Source organism: Bos mutus, chromosome 18 (assembly GCF_027580195.1).
Source record: "Bos mutus isolate GX-2022 chromosome 18, NWIPB_WYAK_1.1, whole genome shotgun sequence".
In the NCBI taxonomy this organism is placed as follows: Eukaryota; Metazoa; Chordata; class Mammalia; order Artiodactyla; family Bovidae; genus Bos; species Bos mutus.
This window is the reverse complement of record NC_091634.1, coordinates 10,721,055-10,739,161: the sequence shown is the minus strand read 5'-3', so window position 1 is coordinate 10,739,161 and position 18,107 is coordinate 10,721,055. Positions and strand designations below refer to the sequence as shown.

The 18,107-nt window shown below is 41.1% G+C and overlaps 1 protein-coding gene and 1 pseudogene across 1 annotated transcript; both read left to right on the top strand.

Annotated features, from left to right (window-relative positions):
* The first annotated feature begins 1,588 nt into the window (after nucleotides 1-1,588).
* On the top strand, nucleotides 1,589-12,747 carry LOC138991642 (zinc finger protein 233-like; annotated as a pseudogene).
* On the top strand, nucleotides 12,157-17,860 carry LOC102272186 (zinc finger protein 233). Its single transcript, XM_070386726.1, is given in 3 exon segments — nucleotides 12,157-12,319; nucleotides 12,711-12,755; nucleotides 12,758-17,860. Coding segments are annotated over 3 exon segments (990 nt in total). The 3' UTR covers nucleotides 13,540-17,860.
* Nucleotides 17,861-18,107: the final 247 nt, after the last annotated feature.

Genomic DNA, 18,107 nt, shown 5'->3' with positions numbered 1-18,107 from the left:
TTGATATATAACATTGTCTAACCTCCAGACCTTATTCAAATTTATCAGTTCTCTCTTTCCCTTTTCTCCCTCCCTCTCCTTTTTATTTATTTTTTGATAGGTGACAGAACTAAAATCAACTTATGGGATCTTTAAAGAAAGGTCTATATTGCCTCCCATATAATTTAATTATTCACCATTTGAATATTCAGTTGTTGCTATACCAGTTACTGAAAATTTCCCTATTCCCCACTACTTTGCAGTGCCACTTTTGAAGAAAATCAGTGATTTAAATATGATTAGATAGATGTTTTGACTCTCAATTCCCTTTGACTGGTCTGCTTTTCAGTGATTCTACTAATACCACACTACTTCAACATAGCTTTGCAATGAGTCTTGGTATTTGGTAGAAGACATTTTCTCATCTTGTTCTTTTTAGGGGTGTCTTGGCAGCTTCCAGTTAGGATAATAGGAGATACAAACAGAACCCCCATGAAGTATTGTTTCTTAAAAAAAAAAACAAAAACTGGAATCAAACCATTCTAACCCTTGGTTCACAGGGAAAATATGGAGAAATATTTGTGACAACATGAATGAAACTGTAGGACATAAACTAAATGAAACAAGACAAAGACACTGCATGGCATCATTTTATCTTATATGTGGAATCCAAAGGGGAAAAGTGTCAAACTTACTAGAGACAGTGAGTATAATAATGGTGGTGGCTGCCTGGGAATGGGGAGAGGTTATAAAAAGGGTACAAACTTTCAGCTTTAAGATGAGTAAGATCTAAGGATCTAATCTATAGCTTGGTGACTATAGTTGATAATGCAATATTGTATAGTTGAAATTTGCTAAGAATAGATATTAAAGGGTCTCCCTGCACCCCCAGTTAGCTATGTGATGAGGTGTTAAGTAATTCATTTGTGGGAATCCTTTTACAGTATATATAAATTCAACACATATATTAAAATTTTACTTATCAATTATACCTCATAAAGTTGAAAAAAAGGAGCTGAATTTGTTACGGTTATCTGAGCAGGATACTCCACTTTCACATCAACTTTTTGAATAATCATGGCTCAATAATTTAGACCAACCTGGAGAAAAAACATTCTGTAGTATTTATGATGGTTTTATTTGTTATGATGATTTTACAAATTGAAGGTTTGTGGCAAACCCGTGTCAAGCAAGTCTTCTGCTACCACTTTTCCAACAGCATTTTAAAATTAAGGTACATACATTATTTTTTAATACGTAATTGCATACCTTGACTACTATAGTGTAATATAGAACATTAATGGGACTCACGTTATTTGATAATTTGCTCGATTGCAGTGGTCTGGAATCTAACCTAAAATATCTCCGAGGTATGCCTGTATTCTAGGCCTTTCTTTTTCAAATTACAGTATTTCCCTCCCTTCTTGCTAATGCATCTTCTTTAATTTGCTAGAAACTCCAGCTTTCAAAAGGAGCAATTAAAGCCAACAAAAGTGGGAAACTTTGTTATTTGTTTTGTGGCTTGATCAAAGGTTACTTTTCCTTCTGGTGAGTTTTTAACATATTGGAATGACTAGGTCATGCCAAGTAAACATTGTCAGTGGTCTAAATGCATCCAGGTACAAGTAAAAAAACAATAAACCAAGTTTGAGATTCTCTCTTCGCCGTTTTTTCATGCAGCCACATTTACTTTTCAGCCACACTTATTAGTAATGTAATGAAAACAACACCCCAGACCCTCCGAAAGACAGGAAGGAAAAGAAAGATCAAGCTAAAACAGCACCTCGGTGAACTGAACGAGCTTCATTTTTCAAAGTTTCACTACTTTTGCCGAGGATTCTGGGAAGTGTAGTCCAGTGCTCCGGGTATTTAGCGCCACTTCCGTCCCCGAGGGTGGGCCTTGTTCCGGTGGGGGATTCTGGGAAGTGTAGTCTGAGAACAGCGTGCAGTCCGGGCACTTCCGCTACAGGAGTGAGAGACTTCAGTATCTTCTGAGAGGTGAGTCAGTCAGTACCTGGAGTCTGGGTCTCTTCTGATCCTGTCTGGATGTGGAATACGCAGCTGCCGCCCTCGCCTTCACCCTCGTGAAACAGAAGCAATGGAGGGCAGGGATGACGGTTTTTGTGTCTGGCGTTTGGTGAGGTTCTCGGGTCCCCTGGTTGGGGGCAAAGCGGGGTAGCGCTCTCCGAGTTTGAGAGTCTCTCAGCCCCTTGGTTTTCCTCGCCTCCCTTACCTTGTGCACGCTCTGCCATCTCTTACGGATATACTCTTCATAGAATTATCAGATTGCTCCGATTCACTTATGTAAAGAGTTAATAGTGTTACCTCCTTAGTTGGCATGTGATGAGATTCACGGGAAGCAAATGTGAAACTGCTTAGAACCGATCGCTGGCACCTGCTAAAAGTGGTCGATTGTTCAGTTTCTTCTTTCCGCGATGCTTTCAGTCCTTGAAAGCCTCTGTGAGCCCCGGGTGTTCTGAGCTCCAGCTCAGAACCTCTCTAACCTCTGCAGAAAGAGGGGTTTTCCGTGGATTCCTTTGACACCCACAGCCCTGATCTTTTTTAAAGGAAGAAGAGGGTCTCACCTCTAGCCGGTGCATGGGGATGTCCGCTGTAAGATATCCTGGGCCCGAGACACACAACTGTGTCTTTTCATTCTCCCATATTTTCTTATCTCTCCATGCCTGACCCTGATTTCTCAAAGAGAACTCACAGAGAGGAGAGAGTGAGTGACGCACGAATGCTGGTACATTGTCCCAACGTGAGGGAATTTTATCTTGCCATGTCATTTCTGCCAGGTGGGCAACAAGTTTCCTTCACTCATGAGCAGGTTTTGTCTACCAGATAAATGTTCCAATGTTTATAGAATAAATGGGAGGTTGGATGAGACCTGCTGATGAATGAGTAATAATAATCTGTTAACATAGTGAATGCCAGGTATTCTTCTACAGGCTTTATATGCATTGTGAAGTGAAGTGAAAGTTGCTCAGTTGTGTCTGAATCTTTGCAACCCCATGGACTGCAGCGTGCTAGGCTTCCCCATCCTTCACCATCTCCTGGAGTTTGCTCAAACTGATGTCCATTGAGTTGGAATGACATCCAACCATCTAGTCCTCTGTCGTCTCCTCCTCCTCCTGCCTTCAATCTTTCCCAGCGTCAGGGTCTTTTCTAATGAGTCAGGTCTTTGCATCAAGTCGCCAAAGGATTGGAGCTTCAGTATCAATCCTTCCAATGAATATTCAGGATTGATTTCCTTTAGGATTGACTGGTTTGATCTCCTTGGAGTCCAAGGGACTCTCAAAAGAGTCTTCTCCAGCACCACCATTCAAGAGCATCAATTCTTCGCGCTCAGCCTTCTTTATGATCCAACTTTCATATCCATACACGACTACTCGAAAAACCATAGCTTTGACTATACAGACTTTTGTTGGGAATCTCATTCATCAACCTGGTTCCAACCTATCTGGGGTCTACATGCATGTTAACCACCGTCATGTAGAGCCTGGATGGGTTGGAACCAGGTTGATGACTGAGGTTCCCGAAACCCAGAGGAAAAAATTGGAAGATGCAATTTATCTTCTCTCCTCCCAATCAGGAACAGCCTCAAGATTTTACAGCTCAGAGGAACCTCTGAGACGGTCCAGCCCAATCCTTGCCTGAGAAAGTGTGTCTTCTGTCATCCTTTGATTCCATGTGCAGAGTCTATATTCTCCAACTCTCCTTTCGTTTCTCCCCAGTGACACCCTTCTGTGTGATTAGAGACCTGGAGACCAGCCCTGGAATCAGAGTTGGAGTCATGTGCTCTGTGATTATCAGTAAAGTAATTGCATGAATCCTCAGCTTTCTCTTCCATTATATGGGGAAAATAATCATCATATCGTCACTTATTGAGAGCTTGTGTTATGTGCCAAGCACTGAGCCAAGCCTGTTTTCTTCCCCTGTTTTTTTTAATTTTTTTATTAAAAAAATATTTTTTAGGCTGCTCTTTGTGATTTGTGGGGTTATAGTTTCCTGACCAGGGTTTGAACCTATGCCCTCTGCAGTGAAAGCACAGTCTTAACCACTGGACCACCAGGGAAGTCCTTTCTTCTATTTTTTAACTTGAGATGTAATTCACATATACTTTTTCTTACAAAATATACAACTTTTTAGTATATTCACAGGATTGTACAACCATCACCACTGTCTAGTTCCAGAACATTTTCATCACCCCCAGAAGAAACCCCATGCCCCTGAGCTGTCACCTCTCACTTGCCCCCTTCCAGCCCCTGGCAACCACTAATTGACTTTCTGTCAGGATTGACTTGCCTATTCAGGGCTATTGGACTTGCTCACTTAATCCCGAAAGCACCCTTATAAATTCAGATCTCTTGTGGCCACTACAGTATTCATTTAAGTGAGACAGACCATTGCACTTTTGTTTAAAATGAAAAAAAAAAAAAAAAAAGAAACCTAGCAGTTGTATTTAAAAAAAATTTTTTTTTTACTTCAGTCATCATGGCAGAGGAGGATGTGCCATTGAGACTCTTCTGACTACTGGAAGAAAATTCACAAGAACTGTATTTATACCTTTTATAGAACCAGATGCTGATATCAATGAAATATCATTACAAGACCAGAAACTATTAAGTGACATAGCCAATCAGAACTATGGACTTGTTAGAAATAAGGGTGAATTTCTTAAGACAGAGCATTAAACAGTCTCTGAAATCTGGATGTTATAAAAAGACTCCTTTAATGGAATGAAGGCGAAACAAAACACACTTCTAGCATTCAGGAAATTATGAAGGTTTCAGGAGCCTGTGTCAGGAACTGAGGGCAGGAAAACCAGTATCTTATGTCACAGGAGTAGCACCAGGGTTGACCTGGGACCTGTTGGCCCCAGAGTCCACTCTCATAGCCAGTACATCCCACAGCCTTTCATTTCCCCCAATACCCAGGATGAGAATGATGGCCCTGAACCCCGGGAGCCCCAGGGGACTCTTGTATGAGCTCTACTGCGTAAGGGCCAGAGAGGCTGGTGATTCACACGAAGCAGACACTTGGGCTTGGACCTATGTCTCAAGGCTTCTTTCTCCTTTGCCACTATGTCTTCCCAGGACTCTTGACTTCCCCCAAAATGGGTGGCAGAGCATGACCAAGTTCCAGGTGAGTTGAGTTTTATCTCTTAAAATTACATCTCTTTCTGCAAAGATTCTCTTTTCTTAAAGATTAGGTACATTTAAAAAAATTGAAGCGTAATTGATTTACAGTGTTGTGTTAATTTCCACTGTACAGCAGAGTATTTGCATTATGCATATGAACACATTCTTATTCAAATTCTTTTCCATTATGGTTTATCACAGGGTATTGAATATAGTTCTCTGTGCTATACAGTAGGACCTTGTTGTTTATCCATCTTATGAATAGTAGTTTGCATCTGCTAATTCCAAACTCTCAGTGCATCCCTCTTCCACCCTTTAACAATCACAAGTCTTTTCTCTATTATCATGTTTTTTTTTTCTCTTTTATTTTCTTCTCTTCTGTTATCTTTTTTCTCTTCCATGGGAAGGATAAAGGAAGAAAACATTCCTTGTATTCCATGTACTTGCTTTTTTATGGTTATATTTTTTGCTTTTGCTTTTAGTTATTTTTTTTATTTTGTCATCTTCATTTCACAAATAGTAGTACAGAAACTCAGACATCAAAAAATCTGAAAAACACAAATTACTACACTGCTTGTAAGTCAGCTATACTTTATTTGCTTAAAATCATAGTCTATGATCCTTTATTTACTTAGAATCATAGTCTATGTACAGACTTCAATTTTATATTTTCACTTAATATTATCGAGTTTTTTTATGATTCAGCATTCTTTTATGTATTACCTCAGAAGGGTTTCTGTGTTTTATTTAACCATTCAGAAGTCACAGTTAAGCCTACAGACTGTTGTACCTCTGAATAAATTTGGTTTTGATTCATAATACTTTTGCTTAGGGCTTTTAAAAATGAAATATAATTTACTTACAAAAACTACACAAATCTTAAGTGTTGGGTCAATGACAGTTGTATATCCTGTTTTCAAGGTTGTGTAATTGTATTAACCCACTATCCAAAACAGAAATAAAAACTCTTATATTACCCCCAAAGTTCTCTCATGTCTCTTTCAAGTCAGTTTCTTTGACTGGCAAGCATCTCCTGTTCTGATCTGTCATCATATGATTAAATTTGTTTGTTTTCAAATTAAACATAATTAACAAAATCACACTGTATGTACTCTTGTACCTCTTTGACCCTGCATAATGTTTTTGAGATTCAGCTGTGTTGTTGCAGGTGTCAGTAATCCATTCCTTTTTATCATATTCCATTTTATGAATAGATCACAGTTTGTCCTTTTAAAAGAGATATTTGAGTTGTTTGTAGCTGTAATGTATTTATTTTTTAAATTTCATAATTTATTTGTATATTATTTATTTCATTCATTAATTTATTTTTTTGCCCATAGTTTGTGGCATATGGGATCTTAATTCCCTGACCAGGGATTGAACCCAAGCCTCCTGCTAAGGGAGCATGGAGTTTTAACTACTGGACTGCCAGGGAAGTCCCTATTTGTAGCTTTTAATTGTTTTGCTCTCATGATCATGCCTCACAGACCTTCTTAGGGATGTGTTTTCTTATCTCTTGGGTAAACATTTAGAAATGGAATGACTGGATTTGTAGGGTAAGTGAATATAAACTCTTTTGCAAAATACCTGTGCCATTTGACAGCACAGCAGTGGTGCATGAAATTTTCAGTGTGCCCTTCTTCTTTTCTGTCATTTGGTATTATGGATCTTGTTTCTTTAAGCCATTCTAATGAAATGATAGGCTTCCCTTGTGGCTCAGCTAGAAAAGAATCTGCTTGCAATGTGAGAGACCTGGGTTTGATCCCTGGGTTGGGAAGATCCCCTGGAGAAGGGGATCCAGTATTCTGGCTTGGAAAATTCCATGAACAGTATAGTCCATGAAGTCACAAAGAGTCAGACAAAAGTGAAGAAGAACTAAAGAGCTTCTTGATGAAAGTGAAAGAGGAGAGTGAAAAAGTTGGCTTAAAACTCAACATTCAGAAAACTAAGGTCATGGCATCCGGTCCCATCACTTCATGGCAAATAGATGGGAAAACAATGGAAACAGTGACAGACTTTGTTTTCCTGGGCTCCAAAATCACTGCAGTGGTGAATGCAGCCATGAAATTAAAAGATGCTTGCTCCTTGGAAGAAAAGCTGTGACCAACCTAGATAGCATATTAAAAAGCAGAGACATTACTTTACCAACAAAGGTCCATCTAGTCAAAGCTATGATTGTGAGAGTTGGTATGGATGTGAGAGTTGGACTATAAAGAAAGCTGAGCACCAAAGAATCGATGCTTTTGAACTGTGGTGTTGGAGAACACTCTTGAGAGCCCCTTGTACTCCAAGGAGATCCAACCTGTCAATCCTAAAGGAAATCAGTCCTGAATATTCATTGGAAGGGCTGATGCTGAAGCTGAAACTCCAGTACTTTGGCCACCTGATGTGAAGAACTGACTCATTGGAAAAGACCCTGATACTGGGAAAGATTGAAGGTGGGAGGAGAAGGGGATGACAGAGGATGAGATGGTTGGATGGCATCACCAACGCAATGGACAGGAGTTTGAGTAAGCTCCAGGAGCTGGTGATGGACAGGGAAGCCTGGCGTGCTGAAATCAATGGGGTCACAAAGAGTCGGACAGGACTGAGTGACTGAGCTGAATGGAATGACATCTCACCATGACTGTGATTTCTTTTTCCCTCGTGATGTTGAATACTTTTTCGTGGGTTTTCTCCTTTGTCATATCTCTTATGAAAAGCTTGCTGAAGTTGTTTGCCCATTTAAAAAATTGGCTTCTACTTTTTATTATTAAGGAGTTCTTTATATTTTCTGAGTTCAAGTCCTTTGTTATATATACATTTTGGGAGTAATTTTTTCCATTCTGTGGTTTGTCTATTTGCTTTGTTAATTGTGTCTTTTTATATCATTTGAGGTGAAATTTACATGTAATTTGCATATAAGTGTATTTGATCAATTCTGACAAACATACCCATGTGACAACTGCCTCAGTCTAGATGTAGACCATTTTCATCACCAAAAAGGTTCCCTCATCCCCAGTTAATCCCTACCCCACATGCCTGACTATAGGCAGCAACTGATGTACTTTATGTCACTACAGACTAGATTCATCATTTCTTGAGTTTCATGTTAATGGAATTACACAGTATGTACTCTTTTTGTGTCTGGCATCATTTGTTCATTTTGAACACAGGTCAATAGTTTGCTCCTTTTTATTACTTCATTGTATTTCATTGCATATTTCACTTGATATACCACAATTGGGTTATTCATCCACCTCCTGATGTGCTTTTTTATTGTGATAAAATATACATAGCATAAAATTTACCGTTTTAACCATTTTTAAATGTGCAGTTCTGTACTTTTAAGTACATTCACACTGTTGAACACATCTCCAGAACTTTTTTCTTCTTCTCAAAGTGAAATTCCATACCCATTAAACAGTGACTTCCTACCCCCCACACTCTACTGATCATAAGACTGAGGCTACATGTGTTTGGTGTTGTAGGAGGCAGTCCTTCAAGGAGGTGACTGTGACCTTCACCAAGGAGGAGCTGGGACTGCTGGACTTGGCCCAGAGGAAGCTGTACCCTGACGTGATGCTGGAGAACTTCTGGAACCTGGTCTCCATGGGTGAGGGCTCAGGGACTCTGTCAACCCTCAAGAGTGCCTTGGTGTCAACATGTTAAGATTTTGGGGCTCTTGAAATGCTTCCTTGCATGTGGGGGCCTGAATTTCCTCCTTTTTATGGGACATCTTATTTATTCCTTGTCTGTTTCCTCAAATTGCAGTTGTAACATCTTGTGGTTTAAAGTCAGTTACTGAATTGTATCATTATTGCATTTAATGAACTAGGACAGAAGTAGCATAGCTTTTCAGAAACTGTGTATAGTGCAACAGAAACTGTGAGTAAAAAACAGGAAAGGAGATATGATAAAAGTAGTTAATCAGGGACTTCCCTGGTGGTCCAGTGGGTAAGAGACTCTGTACTTCCAGTACAGGGGGCACAGGTTCAAGCCCCTGGTCAGGTAACTAAGATCCCATGTGCTGCAGGACACAGCCAAAAAACAAGCAAACAAAAGAACAAAGTTAACTGGCAGTTGAAATAAGCTAATCTATTTAATCATGTGAAGTAAAACTTCTGTACAATATGAAAATGAAAACGCATAAATGTTGAGATCTACAAAGCTGTAAAAGTAGAATCCTTATTTTAAAAAAAAGTAGATAATGGTTAGGACTCAGTCACTTGTTTCAGTGATGTGCATCTATTTATTTGCGTGCCCAATCACAACAGAAGAGATATTTATTACAACAGGTCATGATCAGAATTTGGAAAAATATTGCTCAGAGTGCATGAAGATCATAGTATTGGAATTAAAAATTTTGTTTTTATTCACCTTACACATGTATGGTTACTTTGTCACAGGATATCAACCCTTCACGTTAGATATAATACTCCAGTTGGGGAGAGAAGAGCAGCTTTGGGTGATGGAGCCAGAAACCCGAGATGAGTGTTCAGGTGAGAACCATGCAGATCTGAGCCCTTGCAGCTCACAGAGAGTGGTGTTAAGTGGGTCTCACTGTCCGCTCCTCCTGCAGACAGCTCACGAGTGGAGGATAAACTGGTGTGATGAAAGGATTATTTCAGAACACAGTTCATCTTCTGATGAATGTCTAACTTTAGTTTCTATGTACCTAATTAGTCATCTGTTGCTGTATGACAAATTATTCTTAAATTTCTCAGCTTAAAACTATAGACATCACAGTTCCTGTGCATCAAAATTCTGGGGCAGCCTCGCTCACGATCTCGTAAGATCTCAAGTCTGCCAGAGCTGCAGTCCTTTGAGGGCTTGATGGGCCTGAAGGACGTGCTTCCAAGATGGGGTCATTCACAGAGTTGTTGGCAGGAGGCCTCATTTCTACCCTGGCTTGACAGGAGAGGAGGCCTTAGTTCATTGGCAAACAGCCCTCTCCCTGAATGTTCTCAAAACACTAGTTCCTTTTTAAAAATTTAATTTTATTCATTCATTTATTTATTTTTAGGCCATGACATGCAGCATGTGGGATCTTAGTTACCCAACCAACAGATTGAACTGATACCCACTGCATTGAGAATGCAGAGTTTTAACCACTGGGTTTGAGAACTAGTTTTCCCAAGGTACTTGCACTCAAAGGAGTAGAAGGCAGAAACTACAGTGTCTTTTATGGGATAATCTTGGAAGTGATCACCAGCACTGCTGCCGTATCCTATTGGCTTCGCAGACCAATCCTGATAGGTTGTGGAGGGGACATCAATAGGGTGTTCATATTAGGAAGCAGGGATCATTTGAGGCTGTTTTGTGTGCTAGCTACCACAGCATCTATTGGTATATGCTGATGCATATCTACAAAACCTGGAAGATAATATTAGCCATTCAGGCTTTTCAGAAAATCCAGCCAAATTGAGCAGCAATAATTATCATAGTATTTTTTTTTATTGCCATAAGATGTGTCAGCTAAGGGAATAAGTTTTCTAGTTTTTTTCCCCAGTTATAATGTTCATTAGTTGAATATTATATATTCAGACATCATTGAAATAAAGAAGAACTCTCTCAAATCTAGCTTATGTATTGTGCTTGTGCTCAGTCATCTCCAACTCTTTGTGACCCCATGGACGTGGCCTTCTGAGCTCCTCTGCCCATGGGATTTCCCAGGCAAGAATACTGGAGTGGGTTGCCATTTCCTACTCCAGGGGATTTTCCCAACCCAGGATCAAACCCACATCTCTTGCATCTCCTGCACTGGCAGGAGGATTCATTCCCACTGTGCCACCTGGGAAGCCCAGCTTATGTATTAACATGTACATTTACTGGCTAAATTAAGGAAAATAAAGTTATCATCTCATGGGTTCATTATCAGGACAGAGGCGATGTCTCCCTTTGCAAATATATTCTTTTCACTTTTGCTGAGAACATCCCGTGCTCTGTAGCACTGTATTTCTCTTTTGACCTCATCTATAAGCCTCGGCATATTAGTTCCTTTTTAAAAATTTAATTTTATTCATTCATTTATTTATTTTCAGGCCATGACATGCAGCATGTGGGATCTTAGTTACCCAACCAACAGATTGAACTGATACCCACTGCATTGAGAATGCAGAGTTTTAACCACTGGACCACCAGGGAAGTCCCATCAGCATACTTCTAAATGAGTCCCATTATTACTTCTTTGTTTCCATGGGCATGATAAAACTAAGAATCCAGCTGAACAATGCATTGGTTGAATAGGATCTCCCAACACAGTCGACCTGTGAAATATCTTATATCCCTGAACTTGTCCTCACTTTCATCTCTAAATTTTTTATCCTTCTAGGACACAGGAATCAAAATGAATTCAAGAAATAGGACTAATACACATTTTGCATGAAGGCCTTATGTGCAGGCAGATATGGAAACAATTTACAAATAAATTAACCAGAACTCAGGACTCAATAATAGGTCTACAAATCAACAAGTCCAAATTACTAAAACAAGTTGATTCCTCCTGTTGGGTGCAGGCAGGAGAATCTGCTGAGGTTGCTGAAGATGAGAACTGTGTGGGAAAGCTTCAAGGGAAGAGTTCCAATAGTGTCAACAATCAATAGCTTCAAATTCAGACCTCCTGAGATTTCTGGATGAAAATGAATCTGAGAGAGTCAGAATTATCAGAGTAGGTATCAGCTGCTGCTAAGTCGCTTCAGTCGTGTCCGACTCTGTGCGACCCCATAGATGGCAGCCGACCAGGCTCCCCTGTCCCTGGGATTCTCCAGGCAAGAACACTGGAGTGGGTTGCCATTTCCTTCTCCAATGCATAAAAGTGAAAAGTGAAAGGGAAGTCGCTCAGTCGTGTCTGACTCTTAGTGACCCCATGGACTGCAGCATACCAGGCTCCTCCGTCCATGGGATTTTCCAGGCAAGAGTACTGGAGTGGGGTGCCATTGCCTTCTCTGAGGTATCAGCAAATTGACATAAAAAATAAACTGTGGCCATGTGATCATTGCATCATGAGAATGATCTCTCATCACATGGTGATCAGGAAGTACCCAAAAGCAAGATGGCATTTGGCCACAATAATTGTGGAAAAGACTTGGTGAGGAACACATCCCAGCATAGCATCATCCACTCAGAAGGTCAGACCTCTGATGAGAATGGAAAAGGCATCAACCTTGTCTCTGATCTTGAACTTCAGCAGCAGCTGCAAGAAGGAGAGGAGCCCTGTATGTATAGTGAGTATGGGAAGGGCTTGAGTCAGAGCTCACATATGCAAACCCACCAGAGAGCCAACCCAGGGGAGAAACCCTACAATGTCAGGTATGTGCTGAGTGCTTCAATCAGAACTCCTCCCTTCCTGCTGCTGAGCCCATTCACCCCAGGGTGGATGTGTATAGATGTGGCCAGTATAGGAAGGGCTTCAGTCATGTGTTAGACCTCAACAGTTGCTGTGTGGACAACACTGAAGAGAAATCTTGGAAATGTGAGCTGTGTGGTAAAGGCTTCAATAAGATATCACAACTTCAAGCCCATCAAACAGCCTACCCTCAAGACAAAACATCCAAATAAAACACATGTGACAGGATGTTCAGCCAGAGCTGTGGTCCTCTTCAAAAGTTCACACTGGAGAGAAACCACATAAATGTGAGGTATGTGGGAAAGACCAGTAAGGCCTCAAACCTTTAAGCCCATCAGAATCCACACCGGGGAGAAACCCTACAAATGTGATGTGTTTGATAAGAACTTCAGCTGGAATTTCCATCTTCAGGGCCATCAGAGAGTCCACACAGGAGAGAAACCCTACAAATGTGATATGTGTGGCAAGGACTTCAGTCAGATTTCCCATCTTCAGGCCCATCAGAGAGTCCACATGAGGGAGAAACCCTACAGATGTGATTTGTGTGGGAAAGGCTTCAGTCAAAACTCACATATTCAAGACCACCAGTGGGTCCACACCTGAGAGAAACCCTACATGTGTGATGTGTGTGGGAAGGGTTTCAGTTGGAGCCCACATCTTCAAGCCCATCAGAGAGTCCATACAGGGGAGAAACCCTAGAAATGTGAAGAATGTGGGAAAGGCTTCATCTGGAACTGATACCTTCATGTTCATCTGCGTATCCACACAGGAGAGAAACCCTTTAAGTACAGCATGTGTGGGAAGAGCTTCAGTCAGACCTCCCATCTTCATTGGAGGGTCCATACAGGAGAGAAACCCTACAAATGTTTTGACTGTGGTAAGGGCTTTAGCAAGAGTTCTTGTCTTCGGGTTCATCAGAGAGTCCATAGTAGTGATCAGTCCAGTACACTTGTGTGTACAAGTGTGATAAAAATTTCTTCAGAACCTAGACATGACATTTTTATCAGAAAACCTGCACAGCAGGGGCTAGTTATAAAATGTTGTATTTTAAGAATTCAAGAGGGAGCTGTATTTTTTACAGTCATCTGAATTCCAATGAGGAGACCTATTTGTATGAGTATGGCTGGTGTGTCCAACAGAGACCAAAATGTCACAATTTTCAAGAAAATATACAGCAGTGAAAACCTATAAGGATGGTGCAGTGGGTTTCAATCAGAACTTTCACATTCAATAGAATCTACATAGGGGAGGCTTTACAATTAGAAGTACTCTCAGGACTTTAGCAAAAGTATAATGATGGACACAACAAAATCCATGTCCACTGGAATGTAGGTTCCATACGGGCAGGAAATCTGTTTGCTGCTATACAGCCATGACCTGGCACCAGTGCCAAACATAGCAGGTGCCCTGGAATTTGTATCACTCGAAGGATAGGAAAACCTACTATAAATAGGACAAACATTGAAAATTTTAGTGCACTCAATCCCAGTTAATCACAATAAATTGTACTAGGAAAAGGATTCTTAGAAGAGGCCTTAAACATTAATTCAAAGAAATGATCATTTAATAAAGATATGTAAAATCATGCAATCTGCAATTTGAATGTTAGATTTTTTCCATTGCATTCTGTCCTGCTTAGCTTCACTTTACAGGCAGAAAAGGACCCAAGTTTTTATCTTACCAGTTAAGACTTTCTCTGGACAGTGTACCATCAGTCATATGTAGTGTAAGTTTCATTATTTTTCTTGTATTGGGTCCTTGGTGACCAGACTAAACAGAAAGTTGGTTTTCTTTCCATAAAATTTTGTGGCAAAGAGTGTACAAAAGGGGGAAACATTAAAACATGCATTCTAGATGCTGCACTAAGCTATTAAGGCAGAATGTTTTGAACACCACTCTGTACCTCTCAGATGCTTTCAAGTTTGCTTGGTTGAACAGTTTACTCAAGTGCACATTTACTGGAGGCTTTCCACTATTGTTTTATTGAAATATAGTTAATTTACAATGTTGTATTACTCTCAAGTGTTCAGCAAAGTGATTTATGTATATATTGGTATATTCTTTTTCAGATTCTTTTCCCCTATAGGTTATTACAAGATATTGAGTAGAGTTCCCCGTGCTATATAGTAGAACCTTGTTGTTCTCACAGTTTCTTCTGGGCCTTACCTTCCAGGACACTGGATACTTTAATTCTATTCTATCTCAAATTTCATGTTACTGAAGAAATCCAGGGCCATCACCAGACCCTGGAGTGGGCTGCTCAGAGCTCCTGGTGGTTTATAACCACTAGGATGTTCTCAATTGCAAGAAACAGGAAACTCAACTCAAACTAGCTGAGACAAAAAGGAGGATTATGTACCTAATTCCAAATCTTTTTCAGATAATCCCAACATCTGAATTGGTATTGATGTCTGTTAATTGTTTTTTCTCATTCAAGTTCTGATTGTTCTGGTTCTTGGTATGATGAGTGATTTTTGTTGTTGTTGTATACTGGATACTTGGGGTATGCTGCTGCAAGACTTTGGATCTTTTGTGGCCGGAAACCTGTTTAGGTGTAGTACACAGTTCTAAGGGCTTCCCAAGTGACTCAGCAGTAAAGAATCCACCTGCAGTGCAGGAGCCACATGAGATGTGGGTTCAGTCCCTGGGTCAGGAAGATCCTATGGAGGAGGGAATGGCAACCCATCCCAGTATTCTTCCCTGAGAAATCCCACGGACAGAGGAGCCTGCTGGGCTATATTCCATTGGGTTGCAAAGAGTCGGACATGACCGAAGCAACTTAGCACACACACACACGCCAGGTCTTAGTTGTGGCATGTGGGATCTACTTCCCTCACCAGGAGTTGAACCCAGGGCCCTTGCATTGGAAATGTGGAGTCTTATCCAATGGAACACCAGGGAAGCATTTCCCCAAATTCAGTTTAAGTGATATTCCTCAAGTCTTCTTAGTTTACACCCAGGATGGAGGATTTACTGTGAATAGGGGTAGAAAGAGCTCCAGAGAGATCAAATACCTTCATATTCACTAGAGTCCATGAGGAGGAGAAGCCCTACAAGTGCTGTGTGTGTGGAAAGGATATTGCGTAGAGCTGAGTTTTCACACTCATCTGAGGGTTCTTTCAGTAGATGAATCCTATAAGTGTAATGAGTGAAACAGCCATGAAGGTGATGAGTGGAGTAAAGGTTGATTTGGAATTTAGATCTTTGTGTCCATCTCAGAACCCACGAGCTTCCCCGGTGGTGCTAGTGGTAAAGAACCCACCTGCCAATGCAGGAGATGCACGAGAAGTGGGTTCAATCCCTGAGTCAGGGAGATTCCCTGGAGGAGGGCATGGCAACCTACTCAAGTACTCTTGCCTGGAGAATTCCATGAACAGAGGAACTTGGGGGCTACAGTCCATGGGATCTTGAAAGAGTCCGACATGACTGAAGTGACTTAGCACATATACATGCACAGAACCCATGAGAGGCTCCAGGCGTATGAAAAAGATATTAAGGACTTCAAGTGAAACTCATACCTTTTTATTCAGCAGAGGTGCATGAGGAAAAGAAAACCATGTGTATGTGAAGAGTTTATTGCTTTTTTTTTTTTTTTTGAGTTTATTGCTTTTAATAACAGTTCAGACCTCACTCATCAGAGCCTGCACAAGAGGACAGAAATTCTATACATATGGTCAGTACTTGACTTGTCAGGGTTCAATAGAGAAACAGATGCCACTCTGTATATTCCAGGCATGAATGCTTTGTGTGTGTGTGTCGGGGGCGGGGCGGGGGTTGGTAGTAGGGTGTTTTTTTTTTTTTTTGCCCTGCCATGTGGCATGTGGGATCTTAGTTCCCTGACCAGGATCAAACCTGTGCCCCCTCCAGTGGAAGCTCAGAGTCCTAACCACTGGACTGCCAGAAAATTCCCATGGAGTGTTCATTTTGCTTGGAGTATAGTTGATTTGCAATGTTGTGTTAGTTTCTGCAGGCACACATGCTTTTAATGCAAGCAATAAGAGGCATACACACTTTTGGCAGAGTTGAGGGAATGGTGGTCAGGCAAGCCAACGGCAGCCTGCAGCACCAAGTTAGGCTCTCAAGAGCTTTCTCTCTCTTTTTTAAAAATTTTATTTTATTTACTTATTTTTGGCTGTGCTGGCTCTTTGTTGTTGGGCGGGCTTTCTCCAGTTGTTGGGTGGGGGCTACTCTCTAGTTGTGGTGCTTGGGCTTCTCTTGTTTGCAGAGCATGGGCTCTAGAGCACAGCCTCAATAGTTGTGACATATGGGCTTAGTTGCTCTTTGGCATGTGGGATCTTTCCAGACTAGGGATTGAACCCAAGTGTCCTGCATTGCTCACAGATTTCTTTACCATCTGAGCCACCAGAGAAGCCCAGGAAACCCCTCTAGAGGGACCCTAAACTGTGACAAAACAGCACAAACAGTTCAATTCAGTCGCTCAGTTGTGTCCGACTCTGCAACCCCATGAATCGCAGCAAGTCAGGCCTCCCTGTCCATCACCAACTCCCAGAGTTCACTCAAACTCATGTCCATCGAGTCAGTGATGCCATCCAGCCATCTCATCCTCTGTTGTCCCCTTCTCCTCCTGTCCCCAATCCCTCCCAGCATCAGGGTCTTTTCCAATGAGTCATCTCTTCGCATCAGGTGGCCAAAGTATTGGAGTTTCAGCTTCAGCATTAGTCCTTCAAATGAACACCCAGGACTGATCTCTTTTTAGGTTGGACTGGTTGGATCTCCTTGCAGTCCAAGGGACTCTCGAGTCTTCTCCAGCACCACAGTTCAAAAGCAATAATTCTTTGGCACTCAGCTTTCTTCACAGTCCAACTCTCACATCCATACATGACCACTGGAAAAACCATAGCCTTGACTAGACGGACCTTTGTTAGCAAAGTAAAATCTCTACTTTTCAATATGCTATCTTGGTTAGTCATAACTTTCCTTCCAAGGAGTAAGCGTCTTTTAATTTCATGGCTGCAGTCACCATCTGCAGTGATTTTGGAGCCCCCCCAAAATAAACTAACACTGTTTCCCCATTTAATTCCCATGAAGTGATGGGACCAGATGCCATGATCTTAGTTTTCTGAATGTTGAGCTTTAAGCCAACTTTTTCACTCTCCACTTTCACTTTCATCAAGAGGCTTTTGAGTTCCTCTTCACTTTCTGCCATAAGGGTGGTGTCATCTGCATATCTGAGGTGATTGATATTTCTCCTGGCAATCTTGATTCCAGCTTGTGCTTCCTCCAGCCCAGCACTTCTCATGATGTACTCTGCATATAAGTTAAATAAGCAGGGTGACAATATACAGCCTTGATGTACTCCTTTTCCTATTTGGAACCAGTATGTTGTTCCATGTCCAGTTCTAACTGTTGCTTCCTGACCTGCATACAGGTTTCTCAAGAGGCAGGTCAGGTGGTCTGGTATTCCCATCTCTTTCAGAATTTTCCACAGTTTATTGTGATCCACACAGTCAAAGGCTTTGGCATAGTCAATAAAGCAGACATGTTTTTCTGGAACTCTGTCGCTTTTTCCATGATCCAGCAGATGTTGGCAATTTGATCTCTGGTTCCTCTGCCTTTTCTAAAACCAGCTTGAACATCCGGAAGTTCACGGTTCACGTACTGCTGAATCCTGGCTTGGAGAATTTTGAGCATTACTT